Raw genomic sequence first — 25,635 nt, 5'->3', positions numbered from 1 at the left:
TAAAACCAGCTTCTGTTCTGAAAATAAAAAACTTGAGACTTGTGACAAGCTTCCTGTGCAGTCTGTTTTAAGATCTTTCCTGTCCTGGTTCCCTTACTAAATTCTTAAATGTCACTGTGACATTTGTCACCATTTTATTATATATTTGTGTTAACATGATGAGTGTACCACGGCTACTTCCTTCTAGGCAGCAGCATGCGACTCAGGGAGGCTGTGTGGCCGTGACCTGGTGGGGGGTGTAGCCAGGCTTTCTGTAGGCAGCGTGATCACAGATGCAGCTGGAGATCCCCCAGCCACCTGGAACTTTCTCTCCCATTTCTTTCTAAAAATAACTTACCAAAGGAGGAAAGACTAATTTTTAAAAATTTTTTATTTATTTTTACAGAGGGTGAGGGAGGAAGAAAGAGGAGAGAAACATCAATATGTGGTCGCCTCTTGTGCGCCCCCTACTGGGACCTGGCCTGCAACTCAAGCACGTGCCCTGACTGGGAATCCGACGCTCAGTCCACCGAGCCACACCAGCCAGGGCTGAGAACTAATTTTTACTAATTACTAATTACTAATAGAACTAATAGAACTATTAGTTTTACTAATAGAACTAATACTCTGTCCTCCTCTGTTGCTCTTGCCTCTTCAGAAGCATGAATTCTTCTGTGTGAGTGAGAAGCACAAGGCCACGGGGGTTTGGTTTTGTTTTAGTATTATTTTACCATAAAGGGAACTGTGAAGTCCAAGACAGAACGTCGAGTCTGCACAAGAATAAAACTCGGCATGCGTATACATGTTTTTCTTTAGCAGAGAGGCAGCCAGCGCTATTCGACCCGCTCAGCGTTCTTGCCCTTCGAGCTTCCGGCCATCCCAAAGTCAGCACCGTCAGCGCCTGGTTGCGGGCGGGCTCTGCCTCAGCCTGCGGTGGCTCGGGCCCTCCCCCGACCTCCTGGGGTGTTTTCCTCTCGTGTAACACAGGGGCAGTGTTGCCCACCCGCCCAGGCTGTGGTGAGAATGACACGAAGTGACATAGGCCAACGGGGTCCTTTCCTCAAGACACCTATCGTTATAACCAGGGAACAAAATTCACCCGGGAAATGATCACAGAACCACCTGAGACCATGCTTTCGTTTCTTCCTAGATGTAGGTGGAGAGCGATATGGGGAGTTGGACTAAGCATTTCATAAACACCTATACACTTCTCATAGCTACGCAAGCTAGCTGGCTTGCGCCAATCTTGGCCCCCTGGAGCCTCTACGCAGGAGCCTTGTGCAAGGCGCCCAAGTGCAGGTGTGACCCAGGGGTGCACGGGCCTGCAGCTCCTGCCCGCGGGGCAAGCACGCGCTCCCGTCCTGGGCTCGGCTGCGTCCGGCCCTTGGCGCGCCCCGGCTCACGCCGTCCTCACAGCCACCTCAGAGTCGCTTCCCGGTCATCATCTTGAGGTCTGGAAAGACGGGGGCGCTTTCCGAAGGCCACACTGTGGTCAGGGAGGGGTCCAGACCTCACCCAGGTGTGTCTGCCTCCAACAGCCGGGCCCCGGCAGCCTTCTGACGCCTGCTGTTGGCGGGCTCAGTGCGGCCTGCGTCGCAGCGAGAGCTTCCGGCCGAAGGGCGGGGCTGGCTCTCCCGCTCCGCGTGTGCGCCGGGAGGGGGCGCTGGGCAAAAGCCAGCGGGGAGCCACCACGTCTGGGCCCCGGCCGGAGGGGTGGCAGCCGACGGCGACTCCCCTTGTCCCTCCTGCCCTCTCGGGGCTCTGCTGTACCTCCTTCCTCTCCGCGCGGGCAGGAAGGACCCAGTAACCTAACTGACGCTGAAGTGTCGGCGCCCTTCGGGTCCTGAGACGGGGGCTCCGGGAGCCTCCAACCGGGACCGACGGGCCGCGAGCGTGGGCCCCGAGCCGAGGTCTAGGCGGGGCGGCAGGGCCTGGGGAGCTGGGAAGGGGCCTGGAGGCCGGTTGGGAGCGAGGTGGGAGGCACGGAGCAGGAGGCAGCGGGCACCCCGCCTTCACGGCCTGCCCCCGAGGCCGGGGCGGGCGCTCCGTTTCGTGTTCTCCCGTTACCTGTAATCTACAGAACACATATTGTTTCAATTTTCCCAAAATGAGCACATTCGCTCAGACAACACGTACTGGGCTCTCAATACACGCCAACGTTACTGTCGGCGCTGACGAGGGAGGCCAAGACAGGAAAGGAGGCGGGAGACCCAGGAAGAAGCCCGGGCCTCTGACGGAAGCGGCAGTGGGCGGGGCGGGAGGGGCGGGAGGAGCGGGAGCACCCCACCCACTTACAGCTGTCGGGTGCGGACTGCTCCCTGGGTGCTACCAGGGGTGCTTCATCCGCTCCTCCCCACGCCCAGGAGATGCAGGAATTCCTGCTGCGCGCTTTTTACAGACGAGCAAGGTGAGGCCTGTGAGCCCGGAGCGAGAAGACACCTGAGACGGTCTCCTGGTAGGTAGCTAACTGGGCTTAAGTTGAAAAAAAACAGAAAAGCACAAACAGAAACAAATCCCCTCAGGAGCCCAGCAGCCATTTCTGTGCAGGGCCCTCACGGGGAAACGGCACTGAGGAGAAGCCGGCTCTGGGTTGCGCAGTTTGAGTGGCCGTCGGGGAGGAGCTCCTGGGATCCGGTTTCAGCCAATAGGCGTGAGGCTTTCCCCGTCCCATCAGTCAGGAGTGTCCGTTCTGACCAATCAGGATACGGCCTTTTTGGACCAATCAGGCCTCAAGGATTGGCGTGCGCGGAGTCCTGAGCGCGCGCGCTGAGCCGGTGCACTGAAGCTGACCGGCCGGAGCGGAGCTGTCCAGGGGAGACGCGTCGCCGCGCTTCAGCTGTGCTGCCCTGAACAAAGTTTCCTTTTCACCCCGCAAGTCGGGGTTCCTGTGGACGTTAAACTGGGGCCCAGGACCAGCACCCTCGGCCGGCAGGCGGGCGGAGGGTTACCGATCCAAGCCACTGGGCTGGCAAGCAGCGGGGCCTGGCGCCGACCTTGGGCCGCCCGCGCTCAGATTCTTTTTGAGAAAACTCCCCGACACAGCTGACGAGACCGGCGGGCTGGAGCGCCAGCTCCACGTGGTACTGAGCTCAAGGCTGCGTGGGCGCCGCCTCCCTGCAGCGTCTGGGGCGGGCTGCCTGCCGCCCCTCCGCGGCAGGTGGTCCCGGGAGGCGCGGGCGCCGCCCTCGCTTGCGGGGCGCGGGGCAGGAGCGCGGAACTCACCGTTGCACGTCTCCACGCCATCTCCGAAGGCCGGCGGGAAATGCGTCGAGTCCGTCACGCCCTGGCGTTCAGACACCCCGGCTGAAAGGGGTCAACGCGTGTTGCAGGGACGGAGCAGAGCCCTCGGGGCGGAAACGCCGCTGCTGGGCTCCCAGGCAGCAGGAGCGTCCGGGTTAGAACCGCGGTGTGCGCGGTGCGGCACCCGCAGCGTCCGGGTCGCCCGCCACGTAATCACGCCTTTCTGTTTCCTCCCTGACTGGGATGCAGACGGCAGCGGGAAACCGGTGGCTCCACCGCGGCGCAGGCTGGCCCGGAGCAGGGCCGCGAGGGTGGGAGGGTGGCAGCTCTCGGGGCCCCTGTTCTTGGACAGCGTTCTGGGAGAAGCAGGAGCCCGCCAGCCCTGGGGCAGGAAGATGCGGTAAGACAGACCTGGTGGGCCTCTACGAGCTCGGGTAGCTCTTGGCATTTGCTGGCGGCAGACACCACGCTCAGGCAGACTTTCCAGCTCTAGAGTGATCAGCTCAAGGTTTGGGGGCTCTAGGAGCAGGGAAGCGGCAAAGGAAAGACAGGAAGACAGGGTCAGGCAGCCCGCAGAAGCCCACGATTCCACGTGTAGATGGCGTGTCCACAACAGGCCCTCCGCGGAGAGGGAGGAGATGGGTAATTGCCTAGGGACGGGCAGGGGTGGGGTAGAGGGTCTGGGGGTGATGGTTAAGGGAGCCATGCTTCTGTTTGGGTAAGAAAACGTTCTAGGGTTGGGTCTGCTGCTGACGGCTGAACTCTGAACTCCTAAAGCCACTGGGCTGCAAGGGGTCAGTTGTGGGTTGTGTAGCGTGTGACTTACACAGCTTGGGATTAAGCTGGGATGGAAAAAAGCAGCAGCCCCACACATAAAAGGGACAGAGTGGGCAGCAGAGCCAGAGTGCAAGGTTTGCGGGGACACAGCACCGATGCCAGTGCGCTTCTGGGCACCAGGACCCACACGCTGCTGCCAGGCGGAGCCCTGCCCGGGTGAAGGATGGGTCCCTCGTGGCGGCCACACCGCAGACACTTAGTGAGCGCTCACTGACGGACAGCGGGGAGGGCGTCCCAACACCAGGAGGCCCACCTCCCGGTCGTGGCCACTGACGAGAGGGACCCCGAGAGGCTGGAGGCTGGGAGGACACGGTGGCTTTCTTCCCTCATTCCCTCACACCTGGGACAGTCCTGTAGACCAGGCAGGTCATATACAAATAGCAGGCGTTTGTTTCCCCAAGCCCTGGAGGCTGGGCAGTCCCAGGTCAATGCTGAACAGATGCGATGTCCGGTGAGAGCCTGGTGCTTAGGTGACCACCTCGCTGTGTCCTCACATGGCAGCAGGGGGAGGGAGCTCTCCAGAGTCTCTTTCGGAAGGGCACTAACCCCTCACCCCAGGAGTTAGGATTTCAACTTAAGGACTTTGAGGGGACACAGGTGTCCCATCTGGGCCCCCCCCCCCCCCGACCGGGTCCTTTGTGGCTTTTAGGCTGGATCAGGACTAGACACTGGCTGGGACCTCAGCCCCAGTGGTCCTGCTGCTCCCTGGCTCATTCTCCCTGCAAAACAGGACTCCCCAACAAGGAGCTTCTTGACCTGTGGGAACATGTGACTCAAAAACCACCACCAGGAACCCTTCCCAGAGTTCAATGTGTGCATCCTTTTATTGATCCTCTCTTTCACACACATACATGTGCAGCCAAGTTGCCTGCTTTCCCATCATGTTTCACAATCCTCTCCTCCCCTTCCTGCCCCCCCCCCCCCATGACACTCAAAGCTTCAGGTAAGCGCTCAGGCACAGGCAGCAGCACACCCTCGGCTGCAGGGCCAGATGGCATCCCGGGGTGCTCTCCCAGGAACAACCTCACGCACTGGCTCTGAGTGTCTCTCCTCAAATGTTGCCTTTGAACCTCATACCTGTAATAAGATCAGCATGGTGCACTCCCCTCTCCCGCAAAGGGCCTGCCCAGAGCCTCACCGTCCTCCCACTGCCCCATGTGGACCCTCCATAGCTCATACTCAGTTCGCTTTGCTGCTGGACCCAGTGTGGGGTATGGGGTATGGGGTAAGGAGGAAGGAGCTCAGGGCTTCAGGCCCTTCTCCCTGATGAATGCTGTTTACTTTCACATCGCAGTTGTCTCTCCTCTTTCCAGAATGAGCTGTGGTAGCTCCCAGCTATGCTTGGCCCCCAGCTGCTGCCTTTGCAGGGCAACAGCTCATCACATCCGAGGAGTGCCAGGCCTTCAGGCTGATGGCCCAGTGCCCAGCCTGGGCTGTGGCTGACTCTCCACCATGGCTCCCCAGGCTCATTGCGTAGCCTGCAGGGGGCTGGCTCCTCCCTCCCCAGCACCAGTGCCTCTTCCAAGCACAAGCTCCCAGCCGGCCCAGGGAAGTTGCCTCTTCTTTGGCTTACACATCACCTACTCCAGGACTGTGCCCTGGGCCAGGGGCCCCTTCTGTTTTCCTGGCCCCAGGCAGGCCTCAGTTGGGCCTTCACAGCTTGCACACCATCCTCTGTTTGCAAACCTGCTCCTTAGCGGCCAGGACAATGACAGGTGCAGTTTGTCTCTGTATCTCAGACACCTGGCGAATAGCAGGCACAAAATCAACAGTGAACAAATGCGTGAACGATGGAGACTCCAGGCTACTGCCGCCAGCTCCTAGGTACAGGCTGCAGACTTTTGTGAGGATGGAAGATGACCAGATGGTCCCAGAAAGGAAAATGATGAAGGGTGTCTAGGCATCAAAATCGGGGTGCCTGCATTTGAAAGGTACCATTTCACACGGGAATATATACACACACACACACAGACACATGTGCACACCCAGGCGCACACATTCCCTCTCACGCTCTGGGTCTGCAGGCCCTATGTGACCAGGCCCTCAGGCTCCATACTGTCCCACCCTGAGTCCTTCTGAAGCTCCTGGAAGAAGAGCTGTCTCTGGAGACTCCGCAGGCTCTCCAGCGCCTCTGGGGACAGTTGCTTGGCTGACTGTCCCAGGTCCTGCCTGGCTTCCTCTTCCTCTACTTCCACCAGCCCATCGGGGGGCTGCGGGGAGCTTCTGGAGATGTAGCCCTGGTCAGATTGCACTGACTCTCGCTGCCCCTCCCCGTAGGGTGTGTGTAGCTCTTGGAGGGCCAGCACCGGCCGCCCCCAGCCCTCTGGGGTCTGGCCGCGCAGGCTCTGCTGGAAGAGTGAGAGCATCAAGCCTTCAAGCTGCTCCCTTACAGCCTCGGGGAGGTCGTCTGATGAAACCCTTGGGGTGCTGCAGAGAGGGGTGTCCTCCAGGTCCACTGGGTAGAAGAGGACGCTGTTCCGCCGGGGGCCAGAGCCCTCCAGCAGTGGGCAGGCCTCAGTTCCCTCTACAATGGCCACCTGACTGGCTGCACTGCTCCTGGGCACAGCAGGAGAGACAGGCTCCAGAGCCTGAGCGGGAGGGGCTGCCTCCAGGGCAAACACCGTGGTCTGCAGGTTCTGGGCCACCAGCTGCCCCTGGGGCTGATGCCGGGTATGTAGCCGGGCCACTCGCCCACCCTCCTCAGTCAGGAGCAGCTCCACTGCCAGGCCGTCCTCGGTGGTGGGCTCCTGTACCAGCGGCATCTGCTTTGCAATCCTGCTTCCTGGTGGCAGCAGTGGCTCTTCAAATACCTCTTCGTCCAGGGACTGGAGGTCCTGGTCAGCTGCTGAGCAAAGGTTCTGGCGTTCAAACCAGTCAGGGCACTGCACCTGCCACTCACGGAACCGGTCCACAGCCTGCCGGAGCTGCCTGCCACTGGGGCTCTGCAGGTAGTTGTCCCCGGTGAGTTCCCCCACACAGTGCATCCGGCCTGGCTCAAACATCTCCAGGTCCTGGATCCGGAAGTACACCTCCTCAAACTTGTCCATGAGCGGGTACCTGGGCGTGATGTGGAAGAGGTCAGGGACGTCGTCCTCGCTGCTGATGCCACTAAAGTAGCAGATGATGTAGGTGCCGAAGCAGGCCGGCTTCTCGAAGTCTGGTAGGATCATGTTCATGGCCGCAGTGAAGAGGTCCCCGGCAAGCCTCTGGTGGTCACAGTGGAGCTGGACGGTGGGCTCCTCCCAGCCGAGGATGGCCTGCCACTTGGCCCGGGTGCCTCGGGAGCACAGAATGATAATCTTGGAGTTGCTGTCCACCATCTCCTGCTTCTGGCGGCTCACCCAGGTCATGACCCCCATCTCCGCAATGACCTGCTCCTCTAGCAGGTCAAGGGCCACTTCAGTGCCGCAGACGGTGAGCAGGAACTGGGCGAACTTTAGGACCACATCCACATAGAGGGGGTGGTCAGCCGAGTAGACGATCCAGACCTTCCTGGGCTTCAGGGGAGGCGGCATCAGGCCGGCGGTGGGCCCAGCACCTGGGGGAAAAGGCAAGCCCAGCCCATGGGTTCAGGTGTGTCTGTGCTCACCCTCCTGCCATGGGCCCATGGGGTGGGCCAGGTGTCACCGTCTGACCCGTCCTGGCTGCATGGAAAGAATCACAGCCTGGGGCCTCCTCTGTCCCTCACACTTCTATCTGGCTTTCAGCCTGCAGTTTATTAAAAAGGGGAGAAGGGTGCAGAGGCCTGCCCACAGGACAGAAATGTTACAGGGACGACCTCTTTTCATAGCAAATGGAGGGTGCCTGGCCTCCTTTCCCCTGTCTGAGGAATTTAAACAACATCCCCCAGCCTTGCCATCTAAGGGTGTGCAGAAGGTGGGCTCCTGAAGGGACGCGGGAGTCAGACCCACCCAGGTATGTCAGGAGACCCCTCTAGCCTACCTTTCCAAACCGCCCCCCTGCCCAGTGTGCCCACACCAGGAAAAACTGACCTGGGTCCCTGGTGCCCGGCTTCTCGCGATGAGACCCTGAAAGGAACAACACGGCACTGGCTCTTTCAGAAGAGAAACAGGGACCTCAGCCACGCCTGACGGGAGAGCTGCCCCCCATCCGCCCCCAGGGCCCCAGACAAGGGAGGGCAGCCAGAGCAGGGGGATCAGACACTCAGCTGTGGAGACGAGCCCTGAGACCTGGGAACATTATTAATGTCTCAGAAACTCAGTTTGTTCCTCTGTGAAATGGGTCGGGGGCGTTCAGTGAGCTGGTGTGTGTGAAGTGCCCAGCTCATGGGACACACAAAGGTGGCAGGGGGTCACAGGTGTTCTGGGCAAGGACCCGGCGGGCCCCCACCCTAGCGGAAGCTGAGGGCCCTCCCTGCACAACCTGGCCACCTGCAAGGAAACTCTGCAGGTACGTGAGGAAAAGCCCTTCCTGAGAGGAAGCAGAAACCTAGGGTCTCCAGAAGGAGTACCCTCCCCACCCTGTATGTCTTCTTCTGGTAGCTTGGAGGTGAGGAAGGGAAAGCAGCATATTTGAGCAATGGCTCCCCTCAGAGATACAAAGAAGAAAGCACCACCAGGTGCGCGGGAAGCCTTCATTTCAACCCCTCCCTCTCCCCTCCCCTGCCTCCAGGCCTTTCCAGGACCAGTGGGGTTCCTGTCCTTCCTGTCGCCCACTGTGGCCAGCACTTTAGGGCAGGTCCCAAGTGTGACAGCAGGGAGGCGACAAGAAGTGTCTGTGACACCTACAGGGCACTCTGTGGTTTATGGAGACCTGAACTCCCTCAACCAGCCGACCATCCTCTGTAGAAGGACCCTTCCCACAGGGCTCCTGGAGCCTGAGTTGGGGTTCTCCCCTACCACCCGATAGTAAACATGGACCAAAGACCGAATCCCGAGAGCCCTGCCAGGTGCAAGCGGCCTCCCACATCAACGGAGGAGGTGCCCAGGGTGGTAGCGGGCAGGGCGAGGCCAGGCCCCTGACCACAGACCCATGCTCTCTCCTGCTTAGAACCTGGCCAGAGAGGGCAGCAGTGTAGAGGGGGACCAACATCTATTTATTTCTTTGTCTAAAAAAATCCTGTCCGGCCCCTTACCGGACAGCCTCCAGGTCATGCAGAGGATCAGCAGGATGGCGGAGCTCACCAGCAAGATGGCAACCCCTGTGATGAACACGTACACCCACAGGGGCACATAGTCTGTGGGAGAAGAGCAGTGTGAGGTGTGGCTGGGAGGCCTGTGATGCCAGCCCCAAGGTCCCCCACCCCGAGGTCCCCCACCCCAAGGCCCAGCCTGCACCATGACATGCTGGTGGCCTCACCCAGCCCCGGGCAGTACTGTTGGTTCGGCCTTGGGTGCCTGGCTGCATGAGACTCCGTCAGGGGCTTCTCATGTGGCCCCTGAGGAAGGTCCCCTCGGACCCCCTGTGGCACACACTGGGAAGGAGCGTTGGCCTTACCTGCAATCGGGCCTGCTAGGAGAACAAAAGGAAATGGTATTTCACTTATTTGCAGGATCTCCAAATAGTCACCAACCCCCACCGAATGCCTGTGGATGGCTGTGGCCCCCCACTGAGCCCTTTAGGTAAGGGTGACGCTCGATGGAACCACCCACGCAGAACTCCTGGGTCTCTGGTCCACTGAACAGCCCCCATCGCCTAGTTAGGAGGCTGGGCTGTGTACCAGGCCAGGGCCGTGCCTGCTGCTTCCCACTCAGGGTGGACGGAGCCACAGGTTAGGCTGCAGGTGGCCTGTAGAGAGGCTCTGCTGCCTCCCCAGGGTATGACCTTGGACAAGTCACAACATCTCTGAGCCTCAGTTTCTTCATCTGTGAACCCAGGGGAGGGAGTTTCGCCATCCTGGTACAATTGTTCCCAACTTGTAAGGATTAAAAGCAATGATGTGGCCCTGGCTGGTGTGGCTCAGTGGATTGAGAGCTGGCCTGCAAACCAAAGGGTTTCCGGTTCGATTCCCAGTCAGGGCACATGTCTGGGTTGTGGGCCAGGTCCCCAGTAGGGAGTACTTGAGAAGCAACCACACGTTGATGTTTCTCTTCTCTTTCTCCCTCCCTTCCCCTCTCTTTAAGTGAATAAATAAAATCTTTAAAAAAAAACACTTAAAACCGTGATGTGCTACAGTGCTCTTCCTGTGCGTGGGGTGTGACAACCCCATTCCCCAGTCATGGAGGATGAGGTCAGACAGGTAGCATCCTTTGCCTGAGGCTACATGGCTGAGACAGGGCATTCTGGAGTCCCACTGGGCGTCTCTCTAAAGCCCTGCATCGCAGGCCTGAATACCCCACCCCTACCCTGTTATAGACCGTTAGACTCTGTCCCTGCCCTCTGTACCAGGTCAGGGTTCAACGTAAGCTGTTGGCCTTTATCCATTCTCATCCCTAGCATGTCCCAGGATGGCCGTGCACCTCCTACCTGGCAGATCTGGGGTTTCCGGGCAGCTGACATTCACAGTCCGTCTGTCACAGTCATTCAGACAGCTGCTGAAGAAGGGCTGGATCTGAGAGTCGGGGGCAGGGAAGACACAGGGACGCTGGGACCTGGGGTCCCACTGCCGCTCTCCCAATAGCTGAGCAATGGACCCTGGCTGTCAGGTGGGCCCCTGCACCCAGCGGAGGCAGGGGCCCCCAGACAGCAGTGGTGTGGGGTCCTCAGAGAGAGTGCCCATCATGGGCCATCCTCCTCCCATCCCTTGTCCCAGTGCAAGGAGTGCCCCCTGTGCACAAGCTCCCCATCCGCATCACATACCCACCTTCAGCTGGTGGCGGCAGCACCAGTCGCCATTGGGCAGGAGGAACGTGAGGTTGGCCCGCTGGTGGAGGGCCTCTGCTGTGGGCTGCGAGGGAGGGGCAGGGTGAGGCTGGTGGTGGGGGCTGTCAGGGTGTCCCGGGACAGCCAGGACCAACGCCTTGTGGGTTCTGCGCCCACAAAACTACATTTCCCTGGTGCCTGGGCCCGCTGGGAACTCAGGACATGGCCAGTGGCCGGCACTTCCCTCTCAGCTATGGGTGCGGGGGGCTCGTGGTGACAGATCTGTGCCCACCCCCCCTGGCGTGGCCCCATTTTCTGTGCTCATCTTGCCCCGGCTTCACCTGATTGCCTCATCTTCAGTTACCCTTCCTCTGCATTTCAACACTTTAAACATCTTCAAATCCGTTTTGAAATACGCTGAATCAACAAAGCCCAACAAGAAGGGAACAGGGGAGAAAGTGTGGGAGGGAAGGGTGAACAGGCTCTTGTCGGGTGGCTCCGTGGGTTGGAGTGTTGTCCCGTAAACTGAAGAGTTGTGGGTTTTGATCCCCAGTCAGGGCATGTACGAGAGAAAACCGATCAATGTTTCTCTGTCACAATGATGTTTCTTTCTGTCTCCCTCCCTTCCCCTCTCTCTAAAATTAACGGGTATGTCCTCGAGTGAGGATTTAAAAAAAAAACAAAGACAGGCTTGCTGAGCAGGGCAGAGACCAGCTATATCCTATCACTACCAACAGAAACCTCAACCACAGAACAACTATGTATCAACTGCACCCTAAACACAGGAAAAGGGACACAGCGCTACGTGCCAGGCTCCTGGCAAACACAGCTCTCTGAGAACCAGTGAGGGGCAGAGAGGTGGCTCTGAGTTGTGTTTGGGGGTGTGGGGGGCAGCGTTACCGCAGGCATGTCCACTGTGTGTTGGAAACAAGTCTGGTTGTCGTCCCGTGGGAAGCTCTCCAGCAGGATCTGGTAGCGGGCAGACTCGTTCCACGGGGTAAAGCTGGCCTGCAGCTGCTGGGAGGCTTCCAGGAGGTCCAGGGTGATGTTGGGCTCCCATAGGCTGCCTGTCCCGGGCACAGACACAGGTGGGCATGAGGCGGGGCCTGTGTGCCCCCCGAGGAGGCTCCCCTGGCAGGGCCCCCAGCCGCCCTCACCTGAGCTCACGCACGGCCTGGTTTCCTTCATCATGCGGTCATCACAGTCTGCAGACCAAGAAAGAGTGAGAGCGTCAGGCCTGTCTTATCAAGCTTGCTCTTTCCAGGCTGCAGACACCCAAGGTCACTACCTTTTCCTTCCGGGGAGCCTGTTCCAGGATGGCCCCTTGGAGGCAAGCTCCAGTACTGGACCAAGGCCATTGGCCTGATGTCCCAGGAGCCCAGGGCCAGCCTGCTGGCCTCATGGTGAAGGGCAGCTCCACGTGGTGAAGGGCAGGGCACACTCACTCGGCACAAGGAGGGTCCTAGACTGGTGGTTCGGGTCCCCGTCTGGGATGGGCTTAGGCAGGTGGTGGACGGTCACCTCGTATTCCCGGCCAGGCTCTACCACAAAGTGGCTAAAGGCAAAGCGCCACTGAAGAGAAGGGAAGAAGGGAGTGTCGGACAGGTCACCTGCCGTGCCTCTTGTACAGCTTCGCCCAAAGCAATGCCCCCCCCCCCCCAAAAGTTCAGTGAAACAGAAGGGGTAACCATCACAACAAGATCCCAAATCAGCACCTGGCTGGTGTGGCTCAGTGGATTGAGTACCAGCCTGCAAACCATAGGGTCGCAGGTTCGATTCCCAGTCAGGGCACATGCCTGGGTTGCAGGCTAGGTCCCCCATTGGCAACTACACATTGATGTTGCTCTCCCTCTCTTTCTCCCTCCCTTTCCCTCTCTCTAAAGATAAATAAATAAAATCTTTAAAAAAAAAAAAAAAGATCCCAAATCAGAGGCTCCTGTATTTGGGGTCTGTCTCCTCTGGTCCTTCCTGCCTATTCAAACCACCTGGATCCAACCCAGGAGACTTGGGGGTGAGCCCTCCACCCCCAGTGGCCCCTCAAAGTGCAGAACAGAGGCATCAGGGGGCCGAGTAGGACTTGGGGTCACTGGAGAGCTGGTTCCTGAGAAGCAGCTAAAAACTGTGTGTTAAATGACTCTTCCTCCTCCAGTGGGAGAGCCAGAGATCTCTTGAGAATGTTGTGGAACACTCAGGTGCAGCGGGAGGGCTAGTGATGGCCAGTGGAGTGATTTTCTGAACAGTGCAGATGACAGATACTGATGACGATGTCCATCTTCCTTACCCTGGTGGGGGTGGGGGGTCCTCGGCGTCTAAGTGCCCAGGCACCTGGTCCTCACCATGCACCCGGCACTGGAGTCTGGGGGCCCTGACTGAACATGGGCAGGGGTCTGTTGTTGCTGCCTGTGTTTGAGGGAGATCTAAGCGAGGGTTTTCAAACCGGCATCAGAATCACTTGGAGCCAAAATTGTGCGCAGCTCACATGCTGGTGCCCCACCAGCTCTAGTCCTCTGGTCCAGGCACAGCGGGTCCCTTCGGGAGGCTCTAATTACTCTCGGTTACAAATAAAGGTGGCTGGGGGCCAGACTGGGGAAGTCCGCTGCCCCTCCACTTCCTGCAGTGACTCACCGCGGAAGGTCGGAAATAAATGCAGGGTTTGTGCTCAACTGGGAAGTTCCCCAAAAACATGCCCAGGAGCTCGACTCTTACCCGCTTGCGATGATGCTGCAGCTTGGAAAGAAACTCAAACTTGACACACAGACGCTCGTTGGTGTTCAGCTGCAGGACAGAGAGCTCCGCCCCCTCCAAGTAGAGGATGCTGGCTGGGGGGTGGGGTGGGGTGGGGAAGACACAGTGCTTTGAACAAAACCAACGGCTGGGTGTGTCACTTCCCTCTGGGGTAAGAACATCTGCCTCTTACCCAACCCTCCACTTCCTGCTCCTCCAAGCTCATTCCTGGGCCTAAGCCTGCCCCGCAGTTACTTCCCAGCGAGGCAAGGACAAGCAACACTTCACACTGGGCTGGGAGCAAGAGCTTTGCAAGTCTGGGCTGAGGCGTTGGCAACAGGGTGTGGGGGCTGAATGTGGCCACTGCCACTGTCCTCAAAGAGGTTGTCACAGAAGCAGCAGCAGCTGGGGCCGAAGAAATACTCCCCGCTCCCCACTGGCCTGTTCACACCTCTAGGGCTGGCTCTTGTTAACCCCACCCTCTTCAAGTCTGTAGTGCAACTGCCTACCCCCAAGAGGTCTGGGGGTGTCACTTCAGGGGACGGCAGCCCCTAAATTAAGGGGGAAAGCAGACTGGCAAATGTGGAACCATTTTTCCTGTAAATATTTGGTACTGTGGTCAGGCACAGAATTCACCACTTGGCCTTTTCCCCAGGGAGGTAAAGACTTCAGGGTGAAGGACGGCCTGTCACAGATGGTGGCAGGATGGGAACGTACTGTCGCAGTCAGATGTCTGAAACGCTGAAAAAGTATCTGCTGCGCAACATGCAGGACCCTTTCAGCTCTAAATTGGAGCCCTTCTGTCTGAGCACAGGATGGGGAACCTAACTCTGAGTCTGGGGGGGGCAGCCAGGTGGTCCAGCTTGTGGGTGCACCTGGAGGGGGCAGGGTCCCCCCGGTCCCGCAGACAGGCCCGCTCACCATCTGTCTGCAGCGCCCACTTGACGTGAACCACAGGGACGCGGTCTCCATCCTGGGTGCGGGCCACCCGCACCTCAACCTGGACATCTTTTGGGGATGAGGGGGTCAAGTTTCGAGGTTGGATCCAGCTGTCATCCAGGCAGGTACCTGGTGGTCAGGAATGCAGACATCAGAAATGCCGTGGCCTGCGAGATTCTGGAGAAACTGCAAGGAACGGAAGCGTGCAAGCAAGATGCCCAGCTGTTCGTCCGGTCCCAAGAGCAGGACCTTAACCAGTTGGGGTCCACAACCTCAACCCTTGGAGGGGCTCTCAGTAGCCATCCTCCCCTTCCTCATGCTTGTCCGGGGTCACCGCAAAGCTCTGGAGCCTAAAGGGGACCCCAGGGGAGAGCACAGAGTGCACGGCTGGGTTGTGAGATGGAGCGGTGCTTGGAGATGGGGGCCGAGGAAGAGTGGGGCGCTGATCAGAGCTGCTTGAATTTTATACACCAGGGTCCCTAATTAGCAGGCACTTGAAGTGTGTGCCTTCTTCCTGTAGTAAAACACAGAACAGCCCTGGCTGGTGTGTCTCAGTGGACTGAGTGCCACTGGCCTGCAAACCAAAGGGTCACAGGTTTGATTCCCAGTCAGGGCACATGCCTGGGTTGCAGGCCAGGTCCCCAGTAGGGGGCGCTTGAGAGGCAACCACACATGGATGTTTCTTTCTTCCTCCTTTCCTCTCTCTAAAAATAAATAAAATCTTAAAATAAAAGGAAAAAAACAACCCCAACACAGAACTGAATCAACAGCACAGATGTGCCTTCCTCTACAGCTGGGTGACCGGCACACAGAGCAGCATCCAGGGTTCATCTCTGCGCGCAGGGCCCGGCTCCTGCCTGCCTCGGGGTGATGCGCGTTCTCCCAGGAAGTGCAGGTGTGCGCATGCACCCTCCTGGGGGCGCGTCCTGCTGCAGGGGTGGCCCTCACCTGTCTGCAATCAGCACAAGGTCAGCGCTTTGTTATCAAAGCAGCAACAAGAACAAAAGGCCACTTACTATTCTTGACCTGGCAGTTCAGCCCCTGTGGGAAAAAAGGAGGTAATTACTGATGGGAAGGACTTTCACTCGCAGGCCGGGACCCACTTTCCTCTGCCTCCTTCTCAAGGATGGAACCTCCCGGCCCTGCCCCCCACTTCTGGGGGTCTGTCCGGGGAGGCGACCAGATGATCCTGGCACTTGTCTCATCTGGCCTCACTGAGGAGAAACAGGACAAGACGAGGGGACAGTGGGCGCGAAGCGGAACTGGTGTTGTCTGAGGAAGCTTCTGAGCTGAGAACCTTCCACGTTTAGGAGATGCTGTGAGGGTCCTGTGGGGGCCTGGAGACAGGCCTCCCACCTCAGAGGCTCCCACCCTGCAGTCTGCAGGCAGTGCGGCAGGGAGAGGGGGAAACAGAACCCTGTGCCTGCCCCAGGAATTTCACAAAGTCCCTCCCAGCCCCCGGGAAGGGGTACCAGACCCTGTGCTGCATGAGGCCTAGAGTATGTTCTCTCTCGTGAAAGCTCACAAAAGCCCGGAGCAGAGTCACCTCGAGACACGGCCAAGCCTTGGTCTCCTCGGCCTGAAGACCAGAATAACCACAGCACCCACGTCCCCGCGCTGCCGAGAATTAAATGGTACAGAGAAAGTTGAGCTCTTGGGGCGGGAGTGGACTGGAGGTGACGGGGGTGTGTGTGCGACACTTTTCACCTCTGATGTGTCTGTCTCATAGAACATCTCCAGTGATGGCAGTGGGTGCGTGTGCCAGTTAACGCCATTAAGAGAATCGGTACATGCTCCCACGCCGGTAAACAGGACCCTGGGCACCCAGGGGAATCGGGAGGAGGGATTCTGTGGGCTGCCCAGCCCAGGTGAGGCTGGGTGTGTCCCGTGTCCGGCTCCTAGCTGCTGTCCTTTGGTCATGGGGCCCCTCTTACAGACCCTGGCGTGTAGTGAGTGCGAGCTACAGGGGGCCTGCGGCATGCTCACATGGGGCAGTGGGGCGAGGGGCCAGATGCACCCCATGGAGCGGCAAGACTGAGGCTGACCTGCCACCAGAAATAGGGGCTCAGAGCCGAGAGAGGAGGCGTGTGAATGGGTTACTGGGGCCGGCAGGTGCCTGTGTCTCAGGGTGGAGCAGGGAGGCAGGTGGGCAGTGCATGAAGACGCCGGCCTGCTTGGTTCATCCCGAGGCAGGTAAAGAGACAGTGTCCCCCAGCAGCTCCAGGAGCGCGTCTGGGCGTGCTGGTCGTCCGGAGTCTGCCGTGTGGGGACACCGGCTCACCGGGGCCTGACTGTGTGCATCCTGCCCGGCTCCTCTTGGCCCTAGAACTGTCCCACGTCCAGAAGACCCCCCTCACTGACCCCAACCCCGCGCTCTAACACGCGTCCCGCGGGTTCCGGAATGGCCGGGAGGTGAGGCCCTTGCATGTTCTGGTCCTCCTTGGGGCAGGGAAGCTCTGCTAGAAAACTCAGACAGACATGCTCTCTGAGTGACCCCACTACCCACTGGTTGCTCCTCAAACCCGCGGTGAGACGGTGCCGTGTCTTCACGGGGACCCAGAGGCCCCACAAGGTGTGGACACACGCTCAGCTCATGAACGGCGACACGGGCGGGCCCCTCCCCGTTTCCTGTGGCTGATGGAAACAGCTTGGCACTTAGTGCCATTTTGGGTCTTGGTTTTTGAAGCCATTGCTGTCTGTACGTATTTTCCTCCCATTACTGATTTCCTTACAGTTTCTATATAAAACAGCTCCCAAACCTTACCAAGTACCTCTGCACTCATCGGCATAACCGCACAGGTTTTTTCCTCCATCGATGAGCCAGGCATCCCGCTAAGCACGTCACACACATATGCCACTCACTCTCGACAACAGTCCCCTGGGGTACGGGCCATCGTCTTGTTTTTAGTGACCACAAGCCTGAGGCACAGGGAGGTCAGTGCAGGGGCTCAGAGTCCCCCACCGCCAACACTCTGGGCCATGCAGCTGGGCCCCGGGACCCGTGCCCCTAATCACTGCTGTCCTGCCCTCTGAATCAAATGGGGGACAGCGCTGCCCACCCTCAGTGGTGAAGAAAAAGGAAGAAGCAAAAGACTGTTGTCAGCCTGTGCACTCGATGGCCACACGGCGGAGCCTGGACCTGCAGCTCCGCACTCAGCAGGGGCAGCGGGGTGGGGGTCCCTGGGCGGGCCCCCTGGCCCCTCCGGCACATGTGGTCCTGTCGGCTGCAGGCTGCTGTGAGCACCGGACAAAGGAATACCTGCTCACCCCCTGGCACAGTGCCCCTGCACCCCTCCACCACAGTCCACACCGGCTGACCCTTTCACGTGTCCAGCAAGTTATCCGTTCTCCAGAAAACCCTGTGAGGTCAGGGTCACATCCTTTAGAGACGAACACCCAGCTCGCTGCTGTGGAGACAGGTCGGGGCAGTGGGGCTGGGGAGGGGGGCCAAGGGCTGACTCTCAGCCTCCATCTCTCCCTGCTCCTTGCTGTCAGTCTCTAGACCAGAGGCCAGCAGGGAGGGGAAACAAGAGGTGAGTAGGACGACAGGGGAACCTCTTGACTTAGCCGGGTCTACTGCCGGCAGTGAGCCCAACCCGGACGCCCCCACAGCACATCAGTCCCCACAGAACCCTCCTCTCACAGGGCGGAGTGCGGCCCCACAGAGAGCAGCGTCAGCCATCCGCAGATGAGGCTGAAGCCAAACGCCGTTCTACCGCAAGTCAAAACCACAAGCGCTCAGGCCAAAAAGCAGCTCAGAACGCCGCACACGTTCTGTCTGAAAAAACACTGTCTTAACAGTCACTGACCAAGTCCAAGTCCAAGCCTCTGCGGGCTTTCCTCTGGGCAAGCGGCCAAGCGAAAGCTGGGATGCAGCCCAGGCCGGGAACCTCGGCCACTTAGGGTGTCCCCAGCACTGACCTCTGAGTGGGGCGCCACCTGGGCTGGGAGGTGCCAGTCCAGGCAGGGGGGCACAGGGCTGGGCCTGGCCCCCATGAGCCATTCACTCACCATGCACGTCTGCCTGGGCCCCGTTACTCCACAGACGCGTACCCTGCCCCCACCTCCTGTGTCGGCAGCTGGGCTAGAGCAGAACAGGCTCCTCTCTGTCTCCGAGAGACTCGTCCCTGAGCACTGAACCCAGCCGAGCCAGGGATGGCGGGTTCGGTTCCCTCCCACCATGGAAACGGGAAAGCCAGGCGCAGCCACCTAAATGCCCAAGGTTGCAGAAACCGTAAGTAATGAGGTCAGCATGCGAACCTGGGTCCTCATCTCTACACAGGGTGTCACATCCACTAAAACACTATCAGGGAGAGAGCTCTGAGGGCTGTAGTTTCCTTCTTTTCAAAGGGCCCAGTCAAGGGCGCAGGGGAGCCACTCCTCCGGCAGGTGTCTCGTCTGAGAGCCAGGTGCTGGCAGAGCAAAGGCAGAGAAGGAAGAGCGTGGAGGCAGCAGGCAAACTTGGCCCAGGAGCGTCTCCCTCCAGCCTCTCTGGAGCCAAGCTGCTCAGGAGCAGCTCAGGTCAAAGGCATTTACTCCCACCTGGCTCTCAGGCCAGCCACGGGGAGTCCCCGCCTCCCTCTGTAGCTTCTCTCCCGTTCCAGCCGCCCACCCTCCTCCGCCCAGCCCAGGGCTGTAGCTCAGCCCCTTCCCACCACAAGGCAGGGCCCACCGCTCTGTCTGGGGGTTCCCACTGCCCCCGGGGCCACGCCCCCGTCCTCTCTGTCACTAAGAACACCCCAGCAGGGGGCGACCCCCCCCCCCATGCTGCCCACTCACTGGCTGTACGAAGAGCAGCGTCAGGCCGCCGTGTGCCACAGCTGCCCGCTCCGAGCCCCCTCCCTCCCGGGTGACTTAGTGCCTCGGACGGCAGCGTGTCTTCCTAGTCTCGGTCCCCAGCGCAGTCCCTCACGCTCTGCAGACGCCTGGCGAAGGGCCACGGAAACAGCTCGGAGCCCTCGGGCAGACGGGCTCCGCGCCCAGCCGGCGGGAAGGATCTGCGGGGCTCGGCCCAGCAGTGGGAGCCCACGGGCGTCTCCGACCTCATTCGCGTGAAAGCGCAGGGAACCACTCTGCCCTGCCAGTCAGACACCCCCGCCCACCCTCCCCGGGCAAACCGGCTACAACGCGCGACAGCGAGAGCGGCCTCCACGCTGGCCTCAGTCTTCGACTCAGACGCGGTTCATCACTCCTGGGGGTCAGCGGCGGCGGCCGCGGGGGGACGAGGGCCAGGGGGAGGGGGGAGGAAAGGAGGCAGCGGTGCGGGCAGGCGCTGTGTTTGCTGTTTCTTTTCCGCCTCCCCTTGGCCCCCCACCCCAGGGCCACCACCCCGAGGGCGAGGGCGGGGGTGTCACTTCCGTGGCCACAGCGCGGGTCCTGCTCCAGGGAAGCGAGCGGCCGCCGCGACCCCGGGCGCGAGGGCGGAGGTGACAGTGCGGGTCGCAGGGGGCGTTGTGTCCACCATCCGCCGAAGCTCAGCGCTTCGCGCTCCTGGGAGGTGGCACCACGCGGCCCGCACCGCCGCCCGGGAAGCTCGCGGGCTGCGTCTCTCCGGAGGTTCCGGCCCCGGGCCGCCCGGGCTAGTGCGCGCCCTTCTCCGGCCGAGGGTCACCCTGCCCCCCGGGGAGCGGGCTGACATTGTCCGGGGCCCCACCTCTGGCCCGGCTGCTGCAGGCTGGCCGGACAGCTCGGGAGGGGAAGCCTGAGGTCGGACCAGCACCCCCGGCTCCCGTGGCGGCCACCCGGGCACGGAGAGGTCTGCAGGGCGCACGGCGGGCTGCCCCGCCAGCGCCCGCGGTCTAACTAGCGCTGCCCGGTTTCTCGCGCCGGGCGGGCCTCGGTCTACTTCCCCAAACAGTGGGGCCCGGCGGAGCTGTCGCGCCCGTCTGCCCGGGACGGCGGTGGGGTTGTGCAACACGCGCCGCGCGACCTCTTTTCCCCGCAAACGCCGTCTCGCCCCGGGTCCTCACCGCCCCTCCCGCCCCCCACCCCGACTGTCCTCCCCTGGGGGCACCCGCTCCTCGTGCCACGCTGGGACCCTCGGGGACCCCAGCACGGGCTTCCTGCCCGCCCCGCATCCTCCCGGCGGCTCCGGCGCCTCCCGGTCACGGCGGGGGCGGAGAGGGGGGTCTCACCTCCTGGGAGCAGACGGGAGCCGGGTGGTCCAAGAGCCGCAGGGCAGCGCCGCCCCGGGCCGGCCAGCGCAGGAGCAGGAGCAGCAGCAGCAGCCCGAGCCGGGGCCCCAGGAGGCTCAGAGGACGGCGGCGCGGGGCGCCCATGGTCCCGGCACCGGGGCGGAGCGCGCGGCCCGGAGCGAGGGGCGCAGCGAGGGGACGCGCGGGCCTCATCCGGGCTCCGACGTCCCGACTCGGCCGACCTCGCCTGCTTCCGGCTCCCGGCCCCGCGGAGGGGCGGGCCGCGCGGAGGGGCGGGCCCCGCGCCCGCGCGCCCCTCCCGCCCCGCCCCCTCCAGCGCCGCCAGGTGCGCGCTCCCCGCGCCGGGCCACGGACCCCTCGCCCCGCCGGCCCGCCGTCAGTCCGCCGTGGAGCCCTAGCCCGCCCGCATTTCATGCCCCTCTTACCCTCACGCGAGGAAGTTCGGTCTTCGCCCTTTGCTGTTGCTCCTACTCCGACTTCTTTCTCGGTCCTTGCACGTCAGGCCCCAACTCGAGACTCGAAGGAAGTTTGTCCTCCGAGTGTCCCTGTCCCTCTTTGCGCCCTCTCCCCTTCTCCGGCCTTTCTCTTTCTCCAGCAGGCGCGCGCGGACCGGGCCGGCGCGTCCCTCTGTCCGGCTCCGGCGGAGGGAGTCGGAGCCGCCCCTTCCTGCACCTGTGACGCGAACTTGGAGACGGGATCGCTGGCCTCGCACTGTCCTGTGTCCCCACAGCGCCCCGAGTGCCGCGTTTCCCGAGACTTACTCCCCGTCTGCTGAAGGGCCGTCTTCGCGCCTTGGTATCTGTTAGTCTCGGGGAGAACGGGTCCCGTCCTCTCCAGCCCCCGTCGGAACGCGGGCGCGGTCCCGCGTTCCCGCCACTCCCTCCTGCGGGACTGTGGCCCTTCTCACCCTACACGCCCCAGCCACAAACGCTTTTCGAAAACCGCATTTTATCCCCTTTCTCCCTCCCTCCATCCTAAACCCACACCCCTCCGCCTTTCCTTGCCTTCGACGCTCATGGATTCCAGACGCACTTAGCGTCTCCAGGTGCTTTCCACGCACCTGGCCTGGAGCTTCTGGATCTGGGCGGTGGATTGTCCCTCCGGCCGAAGCACCCACTGCCCTTCACGCTGCTGTCAGACACCTGGAGACCACCTCCGTGGTCGTCCCTTCTGCCCTCCCCTCCCACTGAGAGCACCCGGCTGCATCAGGCCTGAAGCTCCGTGGTCTACAAACATCTTCACTTGTTTATTCTTAAAAGAACCTTGAGCCCTGGCTGTGTGGCTCAGTGGACTGAGTGCTTGCCTGCAAAACGGGGAGATCGCTGGTTGGATTCCCAGTCGGAATACTTGGCTGGGTTGTGTGCCAGGTCCCAGGTAGGGGGCGCATGAGAGGCAACCACACATCGATGTTTCACACTGATGTTTCTCTCTCTCTCTTCCTCCCTCCCTTCCCCTCTCTCTAAAAAATAAAAAACTAAACTTTGAGCCCTCCCAGATCAGGGTACATACAAGAATCAACCCGCCCTGGTAAGTGTATCTTGGCATTTTTCCTTCTGCTCCCTGCACTTCCTGCAGCCTGAAGTGAGGTCTGGACAAGAGGCTCGCTCTGATTCAGGTTCCCCATTTTCCACAGGAAGACCCCCTAGGTGGTATTGTAAGCTTCGGAAGACATCACATTGGGACACCTATACCGTCAGGTTGTTCTCACTATTATTTTCTTTTTTTGTTAAAAGATTTTATTTCTTTATTTTTAGAGAGAGGGGAAGGGAGAGAGAGAAACATTGATGGGGTGCCTCTCACAGGCACCCCAACTGGGGACCTCACCTGCAATCCAGGCCTGTGCCCTCACTGGGAATCGAACCAGTGACCTTTCACTTTGCCAGGCAACGCTCCACCCACTGAGCCACGCCAGAGAGGGCTATTAATTTTTTCTATTCTTTATTAAAATATGATTCGCATGCCACACAATTTGGCACTTAGAGGGACCAGATCTACGTCGCTTAGTAGTCACAGGGTCCTGAACAGGCCACCGCGATCTAGCTCACTTATTGGGGCCACATTTGATCGCCTGGTTACAGTGGAGACCACCAGAGAAGATACACTGAAACTGCACCAACATTTCTTGAGCTCCGGGAGCCGCGCCCTGCACGGGGCACCAGGCACGTCAGAAAGGCGGCAGGACAGGCGTTCTAAGAGGTCCTGTGTGAACTCTGAGAGCACAGCGTTCTGGGGTGAGGGAGCTGAAGCCAGACGCCTTGGAGAAAGTGGGTGTTGGGGAAGCGGGGCTCCCACAGGGCAGACTTCATTAGTGAGGTCTCAGAAAGGCAAGCGGGGGGCTGCACGCCTTTGCTCTCCCTTCCCCACACCTGCGTCTGTCCTCTGCCCGAGCCTGCATCCCTCCCAGCCTCGCACACTGTGGCCCTGGGTTTCTTCAGAACAGCTTGGCAGACAAGCTCCGGAAACCTGAAGCCCAGGTGAAAGCGGAGGGGACGAAACCGGCGTTTGCTGAGCTTGGACCCAATGGCGCCAGGCCCCAGTCTGGGCTTCACTCGGGTTATCTTGTTTAATCCTCAGAGCCACCTGGGAGGCGGGTGTTTTACAGCACAGCAAACAAGCCTGCAGAGATTAAGTAATTTCCCCGACGCTGTACAGAAGGGGTTTTGTGTGCTCGAGAATTAAGTCTAAATACCAGTTCGTAGGAAGGTGGCAAAGGTCTTCCTGCTCCCCCAATCCCTCACCACCCTGTTCTTAGGGCTCCCAGGGGTCTTTGGTCCCTGGAACCCTTCTTCCTTCCTCTGGCCCTCATGGTCCCTTTTGGCCTCTCTTCCTCCTGGACTCAGCCTGAATCAAGGTTGGCTATGTGGACTGTCCCTGACACCTAGCCAGGCGGGCTGTCCCCCGCACCCCTGGCCGGGTCTGGAGGGTGGTCACGACCCCTGCAGTCACCAGAGGTCGAGCCTGCACCGTGCACAGTTCTGGGAAAGGCTGACTGTGTGGAATCTTTCGGGAACCGGGCTTCCTGGGTGCACGTGGCACATAGCGTAAGCCCCTGGCTAGGTTTCCGTGCCCCCCACCCCACTTCCCACCCCCTCCCTCTCTCCCTACCGTCGCTTTTTCTTTTTTTAGTGTGGAGCTAGCAAACCAGATGCGGACAGGACACGTGTGAGACCAAGGCCACAGTCAGTGCGATTGGCCAGCCTGGCCCGCTGGCGCATCCTTGTTCTTCACCTGGCTGTGCCTGGAGTTCGTTCTTCTCAGCTGTGTGCATGCAGCTGGAGACCTTCCAGGCCCCAGGACCAAGGAGCACAGACCTGCTTTTAGGCTGACAGATACCGGGACCTAGAGCCCTCTTTTGGGCAGGTCTCCAGTGCACTGGCCTGTAGGGCAGGGCTATGGCGGCCACCCTGTGGCCAAGCGGGCAGGGCTCACCCTCAGCTCCATGGAACGGGAATGTGTGGGTGTTTCTCCCCCTGATGTTTGCCGGACTGTTTCCTTAGAGTGCCCCTTAGCACGACTTTGTCCGTTTCCACGGTTCTTTGAGTGTTCCTTGTCAACCTAGTGACGAGTAGTGACATTGAGCATGTTTTCATGTCCATTGGCCATCTGTATGTCCTCTTTGGAACACTGTCTATTCAGGGCCTTTGCCTGCTTTTAAATTGGATTGTTTGCTTTTTAGGTGTTGAGTTGTAAAATCTTTATACATTTTGGATAGTAAGCTCTCATCAGATGTATCATTGGCAAAAATGTCCTTCCTTTCAGTGGGCTTTTTCTTTTTTTTAAGATTTTATTTATTTTTAGAGAAGGGAAGGGAGGGAGAGAGGGAAACATCCATGTATGATTGCCTCTTGCATGCCCCCTACTGGGGACCTGGTCCACAACCCAGGCCTGTGCCCTGACTGGGAATCGAACCTGCCACCTTTCGGTTCGCAGGCTGGTGCTCAATCCAGAGCCACACCAGCCAGGGCATCATTTTGGTTTTGATTTCCTTTACTGTGCAAAAACCTTTTAGTTTGATGTAGTCCCATTTGTTTCCATTACCCAAAGCAATATATCAGAAAAAATACTGCTATAAGAAATATCCAAGATTTTACTGCTGTTTCCTTCTAGGATTTTCAGTCTTTGGTCCATTTTGAGTCTACTCGTGTGTGGTGTGAGAAGGCGGTCCGGTTTCCCAGCGCCATTTACCGAGCAGACTGTCTGTACCCTCTTGTATGCTCTGGCCTCCTCTGTCAAATACTAATTGACCATGATGGCGTGGCTTTATTTCTGGGCTCTCTGTCCTGTTCCATTGATCTATGTGTCTGCTTTTATGCCAATACCATACTGTTTTAATGACTATAGCTTTGTAGTACAGTTTAAAATCTTTAAAAAATAGAATCAACATAAAGGACCCCACCCGGGACCGGGGCTCCACATGAAAAGCAGAAGTAGCACGGGTCACCTCTTCCTTGTTTCTCCTTCCAAACCTCACCGTTAGCGCTTTGTTGACTGCAGCGTTTTGGTCTGAAACTCACCTTTGGCTGTGGGGAGGGACGTCCTTTCCTCGCCACGCGCTTTCCACTGAGTGATTCTATGAGGCTTCTCACTGACAACTCAGCTCAGTGTGGCCGAAAAATGCCCCCCCCCCCCCCAGCTGCCAATCAGCTCGATGGCGGTGTACCTGAAAGGCCCAGAATTGAGGGTGTGGCACCTGTGTATTAGCTGACAGTCAGGTCAAGGAAACAGCACGGCACAGTGTAGGCTGGACCAGACAGAAGGAAAAGATGGTGTCTCTTTTCCTATCAGTGGGCGGGCGGACTCCTTGTCACGAGCTAGATGTAGGGCTTGCCCCATATCTTAACCAACTACACAACTTCTTCAGAAAAATTGGAGAATTCCCTTATTATCACATCGATTACAACCCCAAATCCAGAAATCATAAAAGAGCTAACTCATAAATTCTACTCTATTAAGAAAACTTAGAAAAAAAAGAAGACTGACCAAAAAACATAAGCAATGG

The 25,635-nt window shown here is 59.5% G+C and overlaps 1 protein-coding gene across 3 annotated transcripts; it reads right to left on the bottom strand.

Moving 5' to 3' along the window:
- Nucleotides 1-4,839: 4,839 nt before the first annotated feature.
- On the bottom strand, nucleotides 4,840-20,874 carry IL17RA (interleukin 17 receptor A). Of its 3 annotated transcripts, none has more exons than XM_053916646.2 (13): nucleotides 20,616-20,874; nucleotides 15,498-15,522; nucleotides 14,464-14,610; nucleotides 13,525-13,637; nucleotides 12,264-12,390; nucleotides 11,976-12,023; nucleotides 11,719-11,885; nucleotides 10,820-10,903; nucleotides 10,483-10,567; nucleotides 9,514-9,528; nucleotides 9,152-9,253; nucleotides 8,049-8,084; nucleotides 4,840-7,594 (listed from the first exon to the last, which is right to left on the bottom strand). In XM_053916646.2, the coding sequence occupies exons 1-13, from the start codon at nucleotides 20,826-20,828 to the stop codon at nucleotides 6,084-6,086; spliced, it is 2,673 nt and encodes an 890-aa protein (XP_053772621.1). In that variant the 5' UTR covers nucleotides 20,829-20,874; the 3' UTR covers nucleotides 4,840-6,083. The 3 variants fall into 3 exon arrangements, with proteins under 3 accessions (XP_053772621.1, XP_053772622.1, XP_053772623.1); XM_053916647.2 differs by having other exon boundaries at nucleotides 9,514-9,525; XM_053916648.2 differs by lacking the exon at nucleotides 9,514-9,528.
- Between the last annotated feature and the right edge of the window lie 4,761 nt (nucleotides 20,875-25,635).

The sequence above is a fragment of the Desmodus rotundus genome, chromosome 13 (assembly GCF_022682495.2).
Source record: "Desmodus rotundus isolate HL8 chromosome 13, HLdesRot8A.1, whole genome shotgun sequence".
Lineage (NCBI taxonomy): Eukaryota > Metazoa > Chordata > Mammalia > Chiroptera > Phyllostomidae > Desmodus > Desmodus rotundus.
This window is presented reverse-complemented; position numbering and strand designations above follow the sequence as displayed.